The sequence below is a fragment of the Mobula hypostoma genome, chromosome 21 (genome assembly GCF_963921235.1).
Source record: "Mobula hypostoma chromosome 21, sMobHyp1.1, whole genome shotgun sequence".
NCBI lineage: Eukaryota > Metazoa > Chordata > Chondrichthyes > Myliobatiformes > Myliobatidae > Mobula > Mobula hypostoma.
In genome coordinates, this window is record NC_086117.1 from 12,744,870 (window position 1) to 12,761,753 (window position 16,884).

A 16,884-nucleotide genomic window follows, 5' to 3' on the forward strand; every position below is an offset into this window, starting at 1 on the left:
GCACCTTGAGATGTGGGTACCATGGTAGCATGGCGGTTAGTGCGACACTATTATAGCTCAGAGTGCTTTGAAGTTCATTTCCAGCGCTGTCTGTGAGGAGTTTCTACGTTCTCCCTGTGAACTGTGGGTTTTCTCCGGGTGCTCCAGTTTCTTCCAACAGTCCAAAGACATACCGGTTAGTAGGTTAATTGGCCAGTATAAATTGTTCTGTGATTAGGCTAGGGTTGATAGGTGGGTTGCTGAGTGGTGAGGTTCGTTGGGCCAGAATAAATAAATAAACCTTATTCCAAACAACAGGAATTCTGCAGATGCTGGAAATTCAAGCAACATACATCAAAGTTGCTGGTGAACGCAGCAGGCCAGGCAGCATCTATAGGAAGAGGCGCAGTCGACGTTTCAGGCCGAGACCCTTCACTTTGTTGGACTGTATTCACAATCAATCACCGCCCTTCATCGTGAATACCAATTGCCAGGACTCCTTAGCAGCGTGGGATGGCAGGATGTCGGAAAACAAAAAATTAACTGCTCAGTGAAGGCAACTTATGATTGTTGGAGACCTTAATTTCAGGAAATTAGAAGAGACACATTGTTTCGTTAAAGAGATTAACTTTGGTAAATGTCACATCACTAACTGGCAGCATGTAAAGTTCATCTTCATTAAATCCAAGATGAAGTGCCCTCAGAAACTGATTATAAGAACAGTAAACTTGCATAACACCAAGGCTGGGGGCAAATGGATGGCGAGGAGATCTGTCAAATCTTCATCTCCATAGATGCTGCCTGATCTGCTGAGTTACTACGGTACTTTGTGTGTGTTGAGCAGGATCTGCACCAGCTGGAAAAAGGGGCTCAGAAATGGCAGATGGAATTTAGTTCCAACAACTGTGAGGCGCTGCACTTTGGGAGGACCAACCAGTGAATTGGGAGGAGGGAGACAGAGGAGTGTGGTACAACAGAGGGATCTGGGAATACAGGTACATAATTCCTTGAAAGGGATGTCACAGGTAGATCGGGTCATAGAGAGAGCTTTTGGCACCTTGGCTTTCATAAATCAGAGCACTGAGTTCAGGTGTTGTGATCTTATGTTGCAGCCGTATAAGATATCGGTGAGGCTGAATTTGGTGTATTGTGTGCACTTCTGGTCACTTACCTGCAAGAAAGACATCAATAAGCTTGAAAGGATGGAAAGAAAGATTGTAAGGATGTTGCCTGACATGTATTATAAGGGGAAGTTGAATAGGTTAGGACTTTTTTCCCTGGAGCAGAGGTGAACAAGTGGAGATCTTACAGAGGTATACAAAATTACGAGGGGTGTAAATAGGGTAAATAAGTTCGTACGTGCCTTATCCCCCAAGGCTGGGTGATACTAAAACTTGAGGTCATAGGTTAAGAGTGAAAGGTGAAATATTTAAGGGAAACCTGAGGGGGAACATCTTCACTCAGGGAAAAGTGCATGTGTAGAACGAGCTGCCAGTGGAAGTGGTAGATGAGGGTCCGATCATGATATTCATGAGAAGTTTGGATAGGTACATGGATGAGAGGGTTATGGGAGGGGGGGGGATGGCTATGATTCTGGTGTAGGTAGATGGGATGAGGCAGAAAAACAAGTCAGCATGGGCGAGTTGGGCCAAAGGGCTGTTTCTGTTCCGTAGTGCTCTATGAGTCAATGACTCTATAACTCCCCAACACCTCTGCACTGTGGAGCCTTGAAGGATCTCCATGATGTGTTAGATTACCTCAGCCTGAGAGCACTGACCATGGCCTTCAGTGTCTGGGCAAAGCCTTAGTTTTACAACCATCAGCCACTCACTCTTGCTGCAGAGCCGTGCCTGCACACAGATGGCAGAAGAGGTCGGGACTGAGCTCCATGTAACAAAAATGCAGAGGGTTGGGCACAGGAAGAGTCCGCTGGGTGAGAAGCACTGGAGGATGTTGTGCCTCCTCTCCCCTCCTGAGCCCTCCCTCAGCAACAGGCCTGTGCCTCCACACAAACGGGAGGGACGATCCAAAGCAGAATGGGAATACTCCTGAGATGATGTGGTATCCGTTAGTCTCACGAGACCATGGATCTGCGCCTGGAAAGTCTTGCTTCAGCCTGTGTTAGAGCAGCGTCTGTTGTGGCTGTAGAGGCCCACACGGGAGTGACAGTCTCGGCTGCATCGACTGCACTTGAAGGCGCTGTCCTCCAGTATTGTCTTGGGGCTGTTTTTCCAACGAGTGCACTTTTCTTCAGCAGCAAGCCTCAGCTTCTGTTCTCCTCTTTTTAGACCTCTGCGTAGTTCCAGCCTCCAGTGAGAGCGATCGCTTGCGATGTCCTCCCACCTCTCAACGTTCATTTTCAGTGACTTCACGTCTCTCTTGCAAACGTCTTTGAAACGAAGATGGGGCCGCCCTCGTGCTCTGTTGCCGGAGGCCAGTCCCCCGTACAGCAGGTCTTTCAGGATCCTCCCGTCTGACATGCGGTGTACGTGGCCCAGCCAAGCGGAGACGGCGTTGTTGGAGCAGGGTGAAGAGGCTGGGTATCTGGGCGCGGGCCAGGACCTCATTGTTGGTGACTCGGTCAGTCCACGTGATGTCCAGGATGTGTCTCAGGCTGCGAAGGTGGAAGGCGTTGAGACGCCACTCTTTTCTGTAGTAGAGGCTCCAGGTCTCCTGAGAAACACTGGGCTAAAGTCTCCTTCCCAAGGAATGTAGTGTGTAGCAGCAGGACCATGCAATGTGTGAATATAATCAGTGAGTCACAGTAAGGGAGTCTGCGGCCCACTGTCTGCATGTCCATGTTCACTGGAGGTTGGAGGCCAAACAATACGTACTGTCTTGGAGTTAAAGGACAATGTACGTGTGTGGGTAGAAGCGAGGGCTAGGGCTTGTTTTACTGTTGTCCTGTTACCTGTAGCGTTCTGTTTTGTTTTCTGTTTGTACTGCCAAACATCGCTGGCAGGCTATGTGTTGGTTGTTCACAAGAATGATCTCAGGAATGAAAGAGTTAACATATGAGGAGTGTTTGATGGATTTGGGCCTATACTCACTGGAGTTTAGAAGAATTGAGGGGGGGGGGAATCTCATTGAAACCTATTGAATATTGAAAGGCCTGGATAGAGTGAACAAGGAGAGGATGCTTCCAAAAATGGTGGAGTCTTTTTATGGAACTCATGGTAATTAATTGGAATTTGTGGAATTCAATGGAGTCCAAGTCATTGGGTATATTTAAAGCAGAGATTGATAAGTTCTTGATTAGTAAGGGGTCAAAGGCTACAGGAAGAAGGCAGGAGTAAGGGATTGAGAAGGATAATAAATCAGCCATGATGGAATGGAGGAGCAGACTCGATGGACTGAATGGCCAAATTCTGTTCCTATGTCCTATGGTCTTATTTCACTGTATGCTTTGATGTACATGTGATAAATAAACTTGAATTTTGAATCTAAGCATTCCTTTCCCAGGCCATGTGAAAGTGACCAGTGGTTACTCTATCCTGTTAAGATGATGGGACGAGGGAGGTGTGACATTGCCAGGTAGCCTCACTTCCAAACTCTGCCAGACTCATGGTGCAGCTGTGGAAAATTGAATACTTCATGTTTCAGACAAAGGGTCCTGGACTCTAACTCGTAAAACGTTTCTCTTTCTTCACATGTTACCTGACCTGCTGAGTGTTTAGGAAATGTGAGACACAGGAGATTCTGCAGATGCTGGAAATCTTGAGCAACACACACACAGTGCTGAAGGAGCCTGGCAGGTCAGGTAGCGTCAATGGAGGAGAATGAACAGTCAACGTCTGGGACAGAGAAGAGTCTTGACTCCGTAGATGGTGCCTGAGCCGCTGGGTTCCTCCAGCATTTTGTGTGAGTTTCTGAAATGTTATGTTTGTACTCCAGATCTCCAGCATCTGCAGTGTTTCGATTTTCACAGTTTGTGGCTGATTCATGCAGAGGTGTTAGGGCATATTCTGGAATTAGGATATAGAGTAAAAATTAACTTTAGTGTTTAATCTTCAGGCATGAATGGGGATTGTAGATCGAATTTAATATGCAGTCCTGAACAACAGCTTTCCCAGAGCTGTGGACTGGGGTTGACTGCAAACCAGACAATGCTGATTCACATTTATTTTGTGTGTCTGGAGTGTGGATGTGAAGAAGGAAGTGTGTGAAAACCGTACATAATTCAAAGGAAGCATTGTAGACACATTGTAACTATAGAATTGCCCTGCTGTTACCTTTGATCTTCAGCCTACTAAAAATGTCATGTAATATTGAGTCGGGAGGGCTCTTCCTCCAAGAGTGTCACTTGCTTCAAAAAGGCAACAATTATACCCGTACCTACGAGGAATAATGTCAGCTGCCTTAATGACTATCGCCCGGTAGCACTCACATCTACAGTGATGAAATGCTTTGAGAGGACGGTCATGACTAGACTGAACTCCTTCCTCAGCAAGGACCTGGACCCGTTGCAATTTGCCTATCGCCACAGTAGGTCAATGTCAGGTGCAATCTCAATGGCTTGTCACAAGGCTTTAGACCACCTGGACAACACAGATACCTACATCAGGATGCTGTTCATCGACTATTGCTCAAACATTTAATACCATCATTCCTACAATCCTGATTGAGAAGTTGCAGAATCTGGGCCTCTGTACCTCCCTCTGCAACTGGATCCTCGACTTCCTAACCAGAAGACCACAATCTGTGCGGATTGGTGATATCATATCCTCCTCACTGACAATCAACACTGGCGCACCTCAGGGGTGTGTGCTTAGCTCACTGCTCTACTCTCTATATACACATGACTGTGTGGCTAGGCACAGCTCAAATACCATCTGTAAATTTGTCAACGACACAACATTGGTTAGTAGAATCTCAGGTGGTGACGAGAGGGCGTACAGGAGTGAGATATGCCAACTAGTGGAGTGATGCCTCAGCAACAACCTGGCACTCAACGTCAGTAAGACGAAAGAGCTGATTGTGGACATCTGGAAGGGTAAGACGAAGGAACACATACCAATCCACGTAGAGGGATCAGAAGCGGAGAGAGTGAGCAACTTCAAGTTCCTGGGTATCAAGATCTCTGAGGATCTAACCTGGTCCCAACATATTGATGCAGTTATAAAGAAGGCAAGCCAGCGGCTATACTTTATTATGAGTTTGAAGAGATTTGGTACGTCAACAAATACACTCAAAAATTTCTATAGATGTACCATGGTGAGCATTCTGACAGGCTGCATCACTGTCTGGTATGGGGGCGGTGGGAGCTACTGCACAGGACCGAAAGAAGCTGCAGAAGGTTGTAAATTTAGTCAGCTCCATCTTGGGTACTAGCATACAAAGTACCCAGGACATCTTCAGGGAGCGGTGTCTCAGAAAGGCAGTGTCCATTATTAAGGACCTCCAGCGCCCAGAGCATGTCCTTTTCTCACTGTTACCATCAGGTAGGAGGTACAGAAGCCTGAAGGCACAGACTCAGCAATTCAGGAACAGCTTCTTCCCCTCTGCCACCTGATTCCTAAATGGACAATGAAACCATGGACACAATCTCACTTTAAAAAAAATAGTATTTTTGTTTTTTGCCCGATTTTTAATCTATTCAATATACGTAACCTGTACAAAGTATACTGAATAAGATTTATTTATTTATTTATCTATCTATCTATCTTCTGTATTAAGTATTGCATTGAACTGCTTCTACTAAGTTAACAGATTTCACGTCACATGCCAGTGATAATAAACCCGATTCTGATTCAATACACGTTGGTTGTTTTTGTTGAATAAAAAACTTCAATATCCATGAGCTTCAGCGTCACTACAGAGGTAACAATGTACTTTACTGTACCTTTCAGACTTTGTTTCCTGGCTCAAGTCGTCAAACGTCAAAGAACCCACAACCTCTCGCCTGGCATTCCTTTTCCCGTTCGCCACCGAGCCTTCGACCTTCCCGCTTGCCTCTTCCTTCCCGTTCATTGTTGGGCAGATGCTCGTCTCCAGTGTCAGTTCGACATTCGCTTTCCCCAAGGACTGAGCCTGGTGGATGCGACCCAGGTTGCTGGGCGCTGGAGAACCAAGCACAACATTTCCAGGGGTCGAGGTGGAAGGAATATTCATGATGAGGTCGTGGTGTTGAAGATTCAGCAATGAAATCTGCTCCGAAATAGAGCTTATACTCTGATCAGCTGGTGGTAAAGAAAATACTAAAGTTACTTGAGTATAAAAGTTGAGAGGTCATGGTTTGGTTTTACATGATGCCAGTAAGGTCACATACAAAAATGTTGCAGGAACTCAGGTCAGGCAACCTCTATGAAGAGGAATGAACAGTCGACGTTTGGGCCCTTCACAAGTTCTGGGAAGAAACCAGAATAAGAAGGAGGTGGGGGGAATGGGAAGGAATACAACTTTGACATGTGGCTATGGTATGATTATTCATCCCCCCAGTCGGCAATGCAGGGGCAGATTAGCGGCTGCTGGTGGAGCCTCGTCTGTCCGTAAGGAGTCTGTACTTCCTCTGGGTGCTCCAGCTTCCTCCCGTATTCCAAACACATACGGGCTAGGGTTAGTAATCTGTGGGCATGTCGCAAAGGCATCAGAAACGCGGCAACACTTGCAGGCGGCCCCCAGCACATCCTCAGACTGTACTGCTCATTGACACATTTCACCGTATGCTTCGATGTAAGTGTGACCAATAAAAACTAATCTTCAATGACTTTTAATCTTTTAACTTGCTGTGCATAATTGGACTTCCCCTAACAATGCTCCAAGTAAAGAAGTGCTCTTTTGCGCGATGGGTGTTTGAAGTTTGTTTTGAACGGGTTTCCATAGTGTTTCTTAGTTTCGAGACTGCCTGCGGGAGGACGACTCTCCAAGTTGATTTCTGTATACATACTTTGATAATAAGTGTACTTTCAATCTTTAAACAAAGAGGAGGGCAGTAATCAGAGGGGAAAGAATGTAATGCTGAAGCTTTTATAAGGCGTTGGTCAGACTGCACTTGGAGTATTGTGAGCAGTTTTGGGATCCTTATCTAAGAAGGGATGTGCTGGGATTGGAGAGGATCCAGAGGAGGTTCACGAGAATGATCCTGGGAATGAAAGGGTTAATGAGTGTTTGACGGCTCTGGGCCTGTAGTCAATGGAGTTTAGAAGAATGAGGCGGATCTCATTGAAACCTAGTGAATATTGAAAGGTCTAGATAGAGTGGACGTGGAGTGAATGTTTCCTATAGAAAGGGAGTCTAAGACCAGAGGGAATGGCCTCAGAATACAAGGACGTCCCTTTAGAACGGAGATGAGGAGGAATTTCTTTAGCCAGAATGTGGTGAGTGTGTGGAATTCATTGCCACAAATAGATGTGGAGACCAAGTATATTGAGTATATTTAAAATGGAGGTTAATAGATTCTTGATTAGTAAGGGCATCAAAGGTTATGGAGAGAAGGCAGGAGAGTGGGACTGAAAGGAATAATAAATCAGCCATAATGGAATGGGCTGAGTGGCCTAATTCTGCTCCTATGCCCTATGCCCAGTTAGAAACTGCAGGGAAGGAAGGGAGCGAGCGAATGGGTGGGGCATCGAGAAGGCCAGTGTTTTTATTATCCCAGCGAGCATCAGGAGTGCTCCTTACCTGACTGCTGGGCACTCAGCCTCATCTCCAGGTCCTTGAGGTGCCCGACCAAGAGAGAGAGATGCTGTAGGAGGTCTCTGTTCTGCAGCATCAGCTGGTGAATGCGAGCCTGTGACTCCATCCTGGCCGCCGTCTCGGCCGATAACTGGTCCTTCAGTAGGTGCACCTGCCGGGACACAAGGAACAGAGAATCGTGGAGAAGTACAGCATAGAAACAGGCCTTTCAGCCCATCCTGTCTGTGCTGACCCTCAAACACGCATTTTGATATTAATCCTATGCTTCACCCATCTTACTCCCAGGGTAGTAGAAGGAGGCAGAACCATGAGGGAGGTAATAGGCAGCTGGAGGAGGGGGCAGAGTGAACACCTCATATACCGTCTGGGTAGTCTCCAGCCCCTTGGCATGAACATTGAATTCTCCAACTTACGGTAATTCCCTCCCCCCTTCCCCCATCCCAGTTTCACTCTGCCCTCTCCCCCAGCTGCCTATCACCTCCCTCATGGTTCTGCCTCCTTCTACTACCCATTGTGTTTTCCCCTATTCCTTCTTCACCTTTCCTGCCTATCACCTCCCTGCCTCCCCTACCCCACCCCTTTATCTTTCCCCTTACTGGTTTTTCACCTGGAACCTACCAGCCTTCTCCTTCCCACCCTCCCCCCACCTTCTTTATAGGGCCTCTGCCCCTTCCCTCTACAGTCCTGACGAAGGGTTCCGGCCCGAAACGTCAACTGATCGTTTCCACGGATGCTGCCCGACCTGCTGAGTTCCTCCAGCGTGTTGTGAGTGTTGCTTTGACCCCAGCATCTGCAGATTATTTTGTGTTCACAGTCAGCTCACCACATCTACCGTCTAAATCCAATCCTCTCCTCGGCAAGGCAGTACGCGACTCAACCCAGCATCAGTCCCGACTAAATGTCAGCGATGATTCGCTGCCCGCTAAACTCTGATCCCTGTCAACCTGCCTGCCTTTTTCTAAGTCCTTTAAACCCAGGGTCAATATTGCAGCACTGATTTCATATCTCAGAGCTGGGTTGAGCCAAGTTACTGCGTCATTATAAAGCCATCTGCTGTGGTGAATCAGAAATTCTGATGTAATTGCTGCGGGTTTATTGAGTGAACTGCTCTCCAGTGATGCTACTAAATGCTGGGTTCTGCCTGCCTCTCTCACCTACCCATACACTACATTTGTACGTCCGTACAAGAAACACTCATCATTACAGAATCAACATCGCCTTAATCAATAATTAATAGATTGTTAGACAATAGGTGCAGGAGTAGGCCATTCGGCCCTTCGAGCCAGCACCGCCATTCACTGTGATCATGGCTGATCATCCACAATCAGTATCCAGTTCCTGCCTTATCCCCATAACCTTTGATTCCGCTATCTTTAAGAGCTCTATCCATCTCTTTCTTGAAAGCATTCAGAGACTTGGCCTCCACAGCCTTCTGGGGCAGAGCATTCCACATATCCACCTCTATCTGGGTGAAAAAGTTTTTCCTCAACTCCGTTCTAAATGGCCCACCCATTATTCTTAAACAGTGGCCTCTGGTTCTGGACTCACCCACCAGCGGGAACATGCTTCCTGCCTCCAGCGTGTCCAATCCCTTAATAATCTAGTTTATGAATAGATTATTATTGAGCTGCACCGTAACACAGTGGTTCCTGCACTGTCCTTTAGCATGCCGGATGCAAGATTGGGGGTTCGGTTCCCGCCGTAGTCTATAAGGAGTTTCTACATTCCCTCCATGATGGTGTGTGTTTCCTCCAGATGCTCTGGTTTCCTCCCACACTCCAAAAGACGAACGGTTGCGGGCGTGAGTAGGCTGTCCAGCGCAATCCTGGCCGATTTGATTTGACACAAACCACACATTCCACTGTGTGGTTTGATACATGTGCGGCAAATACAACTAATCTCTAACAGATTACTTTCAAAAGGTTATTAATTACAGCTGGGATATAAATGCACTCAGTATTCACACCGCACTCCTCCACTGCTCAGTGCCCGAAGCCACAAGACTGACGTGGGTTAAATAGGGATGTCAGGCAGGGGAATATCAAATGTCAAATGTAACACGGTGATTATATTGCAAGCTCTCAATCCCATCCTTGTGTTGAATACAATTAAAACATAGGAGCAGAATTAGGCCATTCAGCCCATCAAGTCTGATCCACCATTCTATCATGGCTGATTTATTTTCTCTCTCAACCCCATTCTCCTGCCTTCTCCTGTAACCTTTGACGCTCTTACTAATAAAGGACCTCGCAACCTCTGCTTTAAATAAACCTAATGACTTGACCTCTGTGGCAATGAATTCCATGGATTCACCACCATGGCTGAAGAAATTCTGGCAACACACACAAAATGCTGGAGGAACTCAGCAGGCCAGGCAGTATACAGAAAAGAGTACTGTCAACTTTTTGGGCCAAAGGGTCCTGTCGAAGGGTTTCAACCTGAAATGTCGACTGTACTCTTTTCCGTACATGCTGCCTGGCCTGCTGAGTTCCTCCAGCATTTTGTGTGTGTTACTCGGATTCCCAGCGTCTGCAGATTTTCTCTAGTTTGCATCAAGAAATTCTTCCCTATCTCTGTTCTAAAGGTATGCCTTGCTATTTTGAGGCTCTAGTCCTAGACTGCCTCACTACAGGATTCAGGAACAACATTGAGAGGTGAAAATCTCAAACACTGCATTGGAAGTTAATTGATAACGTGCAGTTCTATTTCGATCTGGCAGTATGACAGCCAAAGCCCTGGTCACCTCAGCTAACACATTCTGCAATGATTCATTGTGACATGATGTTTGATAATGTTCTGGTGAAGTAGCTTGGGGTTGTTTACACTGCTGAAAATGCAATATAAAGACATATTGTTATTGAATCTATTCAAAGCTGTCAAGGGCCCAAGTCAAGGAAAAGTGAGCAGTTGGATGATAAATAACCAGGGGCAGAAGGGATCAGTGATACAGAGGGGGTGGGTATGAGTGACTAGAGCAAGGGTGACCAGTAACCAGAGGATGAGAGTGAACAGTGACCAATGGAAGGCAGGTACCAGTAGACAGAGGGAGGGAGTGGCCAGCGGCCACAGGGTGGGAGTAACCAGTGGCCAGCGGCCAGTGGCCCGGGGGTGGGGGTGACCAGCAGGCGAGTGTATGTTATCAATTACCAGAGAGGCAGGAGTAACCAGACAAAAGGTAAGGGATTGAATGACCAGTGGGCACTTGGGGATGTGAGTTAGCAGAGGTGGGGGCTGAGTTATCACTAGGTAGGGAAATAGAGAGACATCTCAGGCTGCTGGGCAGTGAAAGAACAGACTGTCAGCCAGGAATGAAGCAGAGATGAAGATTCAGGTCTGGGGCTGAAGGATGGGGAGATTTTGGAAGCAGTGACGGGGGAAAGGAAGGAAAGTAAAGGTGATCTTTTGAACAAGTTAAATAACACTATAAACCTTCACACGTTCCCTCTGCCATTGCAACAATACCAGTTCACACACATACCAGACAGATATCGTTAAACAGGGCATTTGGCTGTCAAACAAAACACAACGGCCCCCTGACCCTCCCCAGTTACAGCTTGTTCAAGATTAAATGTTTGATTGGTCAAGCAGAGAGAAATCAGGAGGTAGTGATTTAAAAAAGTAAATCAGCCATCACTGAATGGCAGAGCAGACTTAATGGGCTGAATGGCCCAATTCTTCTCCTATGTCTTATGGTCTAAAGTTGTTAAAACAAGTTTGCAAGGCAAACTTACTCACAGCAGTAAAATTATTCAGATACTGTTAACTTTAACAGGCATGTAATTGTTTCACCCAGCAGAGAGCACCAGTTTCTATTTGTGCCACAAATGGATTATTGACTACCGATCGAGGGTCTGATCCTCTGAAGCTGAGGACTTCTGGCAGCAATCACGAAAAAGACATCCCAGCGGCTATACTTCACTAGGACAAGAGGAGATTTGGTGCGTCACCAAAGACTCTTGCAAGTTTCTACCTATAACGAATGTGGTGAGCATTCTGCTTGCTTGTATCACAGCCTGGTAGGGAGGCGCCGATGCCCAAGGTTAAAAGAGGCTACAGAGGACTGTAGGGTCAGCCAGCTCCATTACGGGAAGAGGCCTCCCTGCCATCGAGGACACGTTCAAAAGGCGATTCCTCACGAAGGCGGAATCAATCATTAAGGACCTTCACCATCTGGGGTGTACATTCAACCATCAAGGAGGTGCCAAAAGAGCCTGAAGACCCACACTAAGCATTTTAGGGACAGCTTCTTCCCTCCCGCCATCAGATTTTCTGAACTATCCATAAACCCATGAACAATACCTCAGAAGTCTGTTTTTGCACTGTTTGGCTGTCTATCAATCCAGTTCATCTATTTATTTATTTATTTATTTATTGTAACCCATGGTAATTTTTATCTCTTGCACTGTATTGCTGCTGCAAAACAACAAGTTTCATAACCTATGTCAGTGATAATAAAGCCAATTCTGAATACAGCCAGGATCAGTCTGCAGCGCCATCTAGTGGAACTGCAGTTCAAACACACACCTGGACAAACTTGGAGACATCTAGTCTTGGCCCGAAATGGCAACTATTTACTCTTTTCCATAGACGCTGCCTGGGCTTCTGAGTTCCTCCAGCATTTTCTGTGTGTTTTTTTTTTGATTTCCAGCATCTGCAGATTATCTCGTCTTTGTGAGACATCTCTTCATGATCGCTCGCTGGCATGTTTGTACTGACAGATGACGTAGTTTTCTGCTGCTGTAGCCCATCCACTTCAAGGTTCGATATGTCATGCATTCAGAGGGGCACTGTTGTAGCACGTGGTTACTTGAGTTACTGCTGCCTTCCCGTCCGTTTGAACCAGTCCGACCATTCACCTCTGACCTCTTATTAACAAGGCATTTTTGCCAACAGAGCTGCCACTCACTGGATTTTATTTTGTTTTTCATACTATTCTCTGTAAACTCCAAAGACTGTTGTCTGTGAAACACCCAGGAGATCAGCGGTTTCTGAGATACTCAAACCACCTCATCTGGCACCAACAATCATTCCATAGTGAAAGTCACTTGAATCACATTTCTTCCCCATTCTGATGTTTAGTCTGAACAACAACTGAATCTCTTGACCACGTCTGCATGTTTTTATGCATTGAGTTGCTGCTAAATGACTGGCTGACTAGATATTTGTATTAATGAGCAGGGGTATAGGTGTACTTAATTAATTGGCCAATGACTGCATACGTACTTTGATAAGTGACTTTGATAGAAGAATAAGTCTTTCTAAAATAGAGGGCAAGAATTTCCCTACAAGGTCAAGGATCCTGGAAATGTGTGTGAATTTGGTCTACTCTGGGTTAATGTTTCAGCACCTAGTTACCTGGTTTTGTAGATGCATAGATAACCCAGGCATGCAACATGGGCAGAACAACCGGAGACATGGAAATAATTTCCTTCTTCATTTCTGGGTAACAGCCACCTTACAAGAAAGTTGGCCATTACCAAGCCAGCAGCTTACCCTGAATGAGCACTCACTGAAACGCAGGTCACCATGAATAAGATGCATATCGATTTATTACTCCTATTAGCCAGTGGCTCACAGCATCTTAAGCTGTAGCATTATCACAACATTCGGTAGCTCACCGCCAAAGGAGCAGGTCATTAGGGAAAGCCAAGTTCCTCATTAGCGGCACCACGGGAACATGGAATACGATACAACCCACTGCTTCTCTCTTCCTTCACTACAGCCTCCTAAACAGCTTATTTGTGGGCCGGGAATTACTAGGAATTCTGAGCGAGAAGCTGAAGGGTCAGCACAAGAATCCACTGCAGGGTCAGCTGCAGATCCTGGAGCTGGAGGGGGCAGGGAGATGGAGTGGTCAAACTTGGAAGATCATAAGCACGTATGCTCAGTGGCCACTTGATTAGGCACAGGAGTGGAATGGTGTCATCTTCCTCTGCTGCAGCCCATCACTTTATGGTTCAATGTGTTGTGCATTCAGAGATGCTCTTCTGCAGACCACTATTGTAACGTGTGGTTATCTGAGTTACTATCATCTTCCTGTCAGCTTGAATCAGTCTGGCCATTCTCCTCTGACCTCTCTTATTCACAAGAGAACCGCTGCTCACTGGACTTTTTTTTGTTTATTGCACCATTTTCCGTGGACTCCAGAGACTGTTGTGCATTAAAATCCCAGGAGATCAGCAATTTCTGAAATACTCAAACCACCCTGTCTGGCACCAACAATCATTCCACAGTCAGAGTCACTCAGGTCAAATTTCTTCCCTATTCTGATGTTTGGTTTGAACAACAACTGAACCTCTTGACCATGTCTGCATGCTTTTATGCATTGAGTTGCTGCCACATGTTTGGCTGGTTAGAAGTTTGCATTAATGAGCAGGCATATAGGTGCACCGAATAAAGTGGCCACTGAGTGTAGGAGCAGGAGTAGGCCACTCAGCCCATCAAACCTAGTCTGCTACTCAATATGACTGTAGCCCTCAAATGCTCCTCTGTGCTAGTTCACCACTGTCTTCAATCTGCTAACCTATCAACAATGTAACAGACAGTGACATTGAGGTAGTTTCACTAGCGTGAGAATCTCAAATAACAGGACACCATTCCAAGACAAGGAGCCAGCCTTCTCACAACGGGTGATGAATCTTAGGAATTCTTCACCCCAGAGAGTTGTGGAGAATCTGCTCAACAGTCTGGCCTTCACAACTCCCAGGGGTAGAGAACTAATCAGCCCCTAATCCTGAAATTCTATCCCCGCATTCAAGACTCTCTCACAACTGAAAACATCTTGACATCTACCCTGTCACGTCCTCTTCTCCAAGATCATCCCTCATCCACTCCAGACAAAAATTATCATCACGCCTGTTCTACATAGGACAAGGTCTCAGAGAGCGTGGCAGGGCAAGTTTGAAGAGCATTCAACATTAGTCCAGTCGCTTTACAGTGCCAGTGATCACTGAGCATTCAACATTAGTCCAGTCGCTTTACAGTGCCAGTGATCACTGATCAGTGCCAGTGATCACTGAGCACTCAACATTAGTCCAGTCGCTTTACAGTGCCAGTGATCACTGATCAGGGTTCACTTTCCACCAATGTCGGTAATGAATTTGTACGTCCTCCCTGTGGCTGCGTGGGTTTCCTCCAGGAGTTACGGTTTCCTGCCACTTTCCAAAGATGCACGTTAGGGTTAGGGTGGACATGCTATGTTGGCGCTGGAAGCTGGTAATGCTTGCGGGCTGCACACAGCACAATCCTCACTGATCTGATTTGTCGGAGATGATGCATTTCACAGGATGTTTTCATGTTTCAATATACTAAATCAAAAGTCAACATAAGCTTCTTATCAAAGTATGTATTTGTAACCATATACTATCTTGAGATTCAGTCCCTGGCAGGCATTTACAGGAAAATAAAGAAATACAATAGAATTTATGACAAATTATAAACAAAGACTGACAACCAATGTGAAAATTGTACAAATAATAAAAATAAAGAGAACATGAGTTGTAGGGTCCTTGAAAGTGAGTCTACGGGTTGTAGAATCAGCTCAAGGTTGAGGTGAGTGAAGTAATCCACACTGGTTCCAGAGCCAGCATTGGGTTGTAGGGTAATAACTGTTCCTGAACTTGGTGGTGTGGGACCTGAGGCTCCTGTACCTGCTGCCTGAAGGCTATAGTAGGAAGACAGCATGGCCTGCATGAGACAAATAAAGCTAATCTTTAGCTCACTCTATCCCATCTGGCAAAAGGGCTTATTGACCAGCTTCATGGTCTCTCCAAGTGTGCACTCTGATTCCATTTGTTCATTACTGCCCCACTTCTCCCTGTAACAATGAAGCACCATGCCAAGCACGTCCTGGGATTGCCTTTCCACGTCTATCACAGAGGCAGTGGTCCGGCCCCGGATGTAGTTCGGGGGATCGGGAATCTCCGCTTGCTCCCTCACCACACCGCCCTCCCCCACCCCCTCAGCCGCTGGCGGACGTACCTGAGCCATGACCACCTGCGTCTGCTGTTGCTGCTGGAGAAGTTGGGACTGGAGCAGCTGCAAGTGGTGATGGGAAGCCAGTGGAGTCAGCGAGGAGCAATGGCTGCTGGGAGATTGTGCCAGCTGAGAGGACGACGCAAAAGGAGTCCCTTCCCTGGAATCCTGAGGAAGCAGAGAACAAATCAGGAACATTTTATTCCAAATGACTCCCAACAAATCAAAATGGGAAAATATTATTATTTGGTGAAAACAATTGGGCAATTGCTCCATCAATCACCCTTGGTGACCACACTACTATGACTAAGGTTGATTTTGAGCACACCCTAAAGATACAACCATTCTGCACTCACTGCATTTAACTGAACTGACTGTAGCTTGTTACCTCTGGTATTCAAACCAATCAAAGTTCGGGGCAAGATGGTGCCGAGCTGTGATGTCTGTTGATGTCATGGCTCAGACTTGGTTTTTTTTTGGTCCGCAGGGATCATTTTCAGGACAGCGCTGGGAGTTAGGGATCACATTAGGGTTTGGGGAAGGAATATGAAGGGAGGTTAGAGTCAGGGGCAGTAAGTGAAGAGTCAGGGGCAGGAGTCTAGGTCAGAGCACTCTATGCTCGAAGGCCAGCGAGCCCAGGAGTTGGGTGGATAGGTGCTGAGGTCAGAGACCGACGACCCCCAGATCAGTGAGTCCTGGAGCAAAGATCCATGCATAGCTGGAAGCCAAGGCCTGAGGGTCAAAGCCCTGTGACCAGTGAATCCTGAGGTAGTTGGAGGACTGGTCTGCGAGTCTGGGGTCAAACACTGGAGGCCCAGTGACAACCTGAGGCTGGAGGCCTGTGTGTGTGTGTGTGTGTGTGTGTGTGTGTGTGGGGGTGGCTGAGAGTTCGGGAAAGGTGCTTGTTTTGCTGTTGTTCTGCTGAGCGTTGTGGGCAACAATGACGGCGGCGGAATGTGCCTCAGCACCCGCGGGCTGCTCAGCACACCCTTAGGTTGTATTGCTTGCTAATGCAAGTGACGCATTTCGCTGTATGTTTCGATATACATCGGATAAATAAATCTGAATGTGATTATTTCATGTGTAAATTGATGCTGTTTGCTGCATCATTGACCACTTCCAATTCATGTGGTTAGAGATAAAGATTAAGCCAATGCTTAAACTTCCTCGGTTTTACCCTCTGTTCCTTCAGTGTTCTGGCAATGCGCCTGTGAAACTTTATTACTAATAACTAATAAATCATTCATTCAGCTTTCTAATATTTCCATTGGCTAGGGTGCCGTGGCAGGATGTTGT

The 16,884-nt window shown here is 46.5% G+C and overlaps 1 protein-coding gene across 1 annotated transcript in view; it reads right to left on the reverse strand.

Moving 5' to 3' along the window:
* Window positions 1-16,884, reverse strand: part of si:dkey-34e4.1 (carboxyl-terminal PDZ ligand of neuronal nitric oxide synthase protein) — a 146,135-nt gene that overhangs the window by 12,658 nt on the left and 116,593 nt on the right. Inside the window, exons 8-10 of the mRNA XM_063073436.1 lie at window positions 15,595-15,756; window positions 7,600-7,765; window positions 5,822-6,158 (exon numbers count right to left, since the gene is read on the reverse strand). Of these exons, the coding sequence (XP_062929506.1) occupies window positions 5,822-6,158; window positions 7,600-7,765; window positions 15,595-15,756 (665 nt within the window). The remainder of the gene's footprint in view (window positions 1-5,821; window positions 6,159-7,599; window positions 7,766-15,594; window positions 15,757-16,884) is intronic.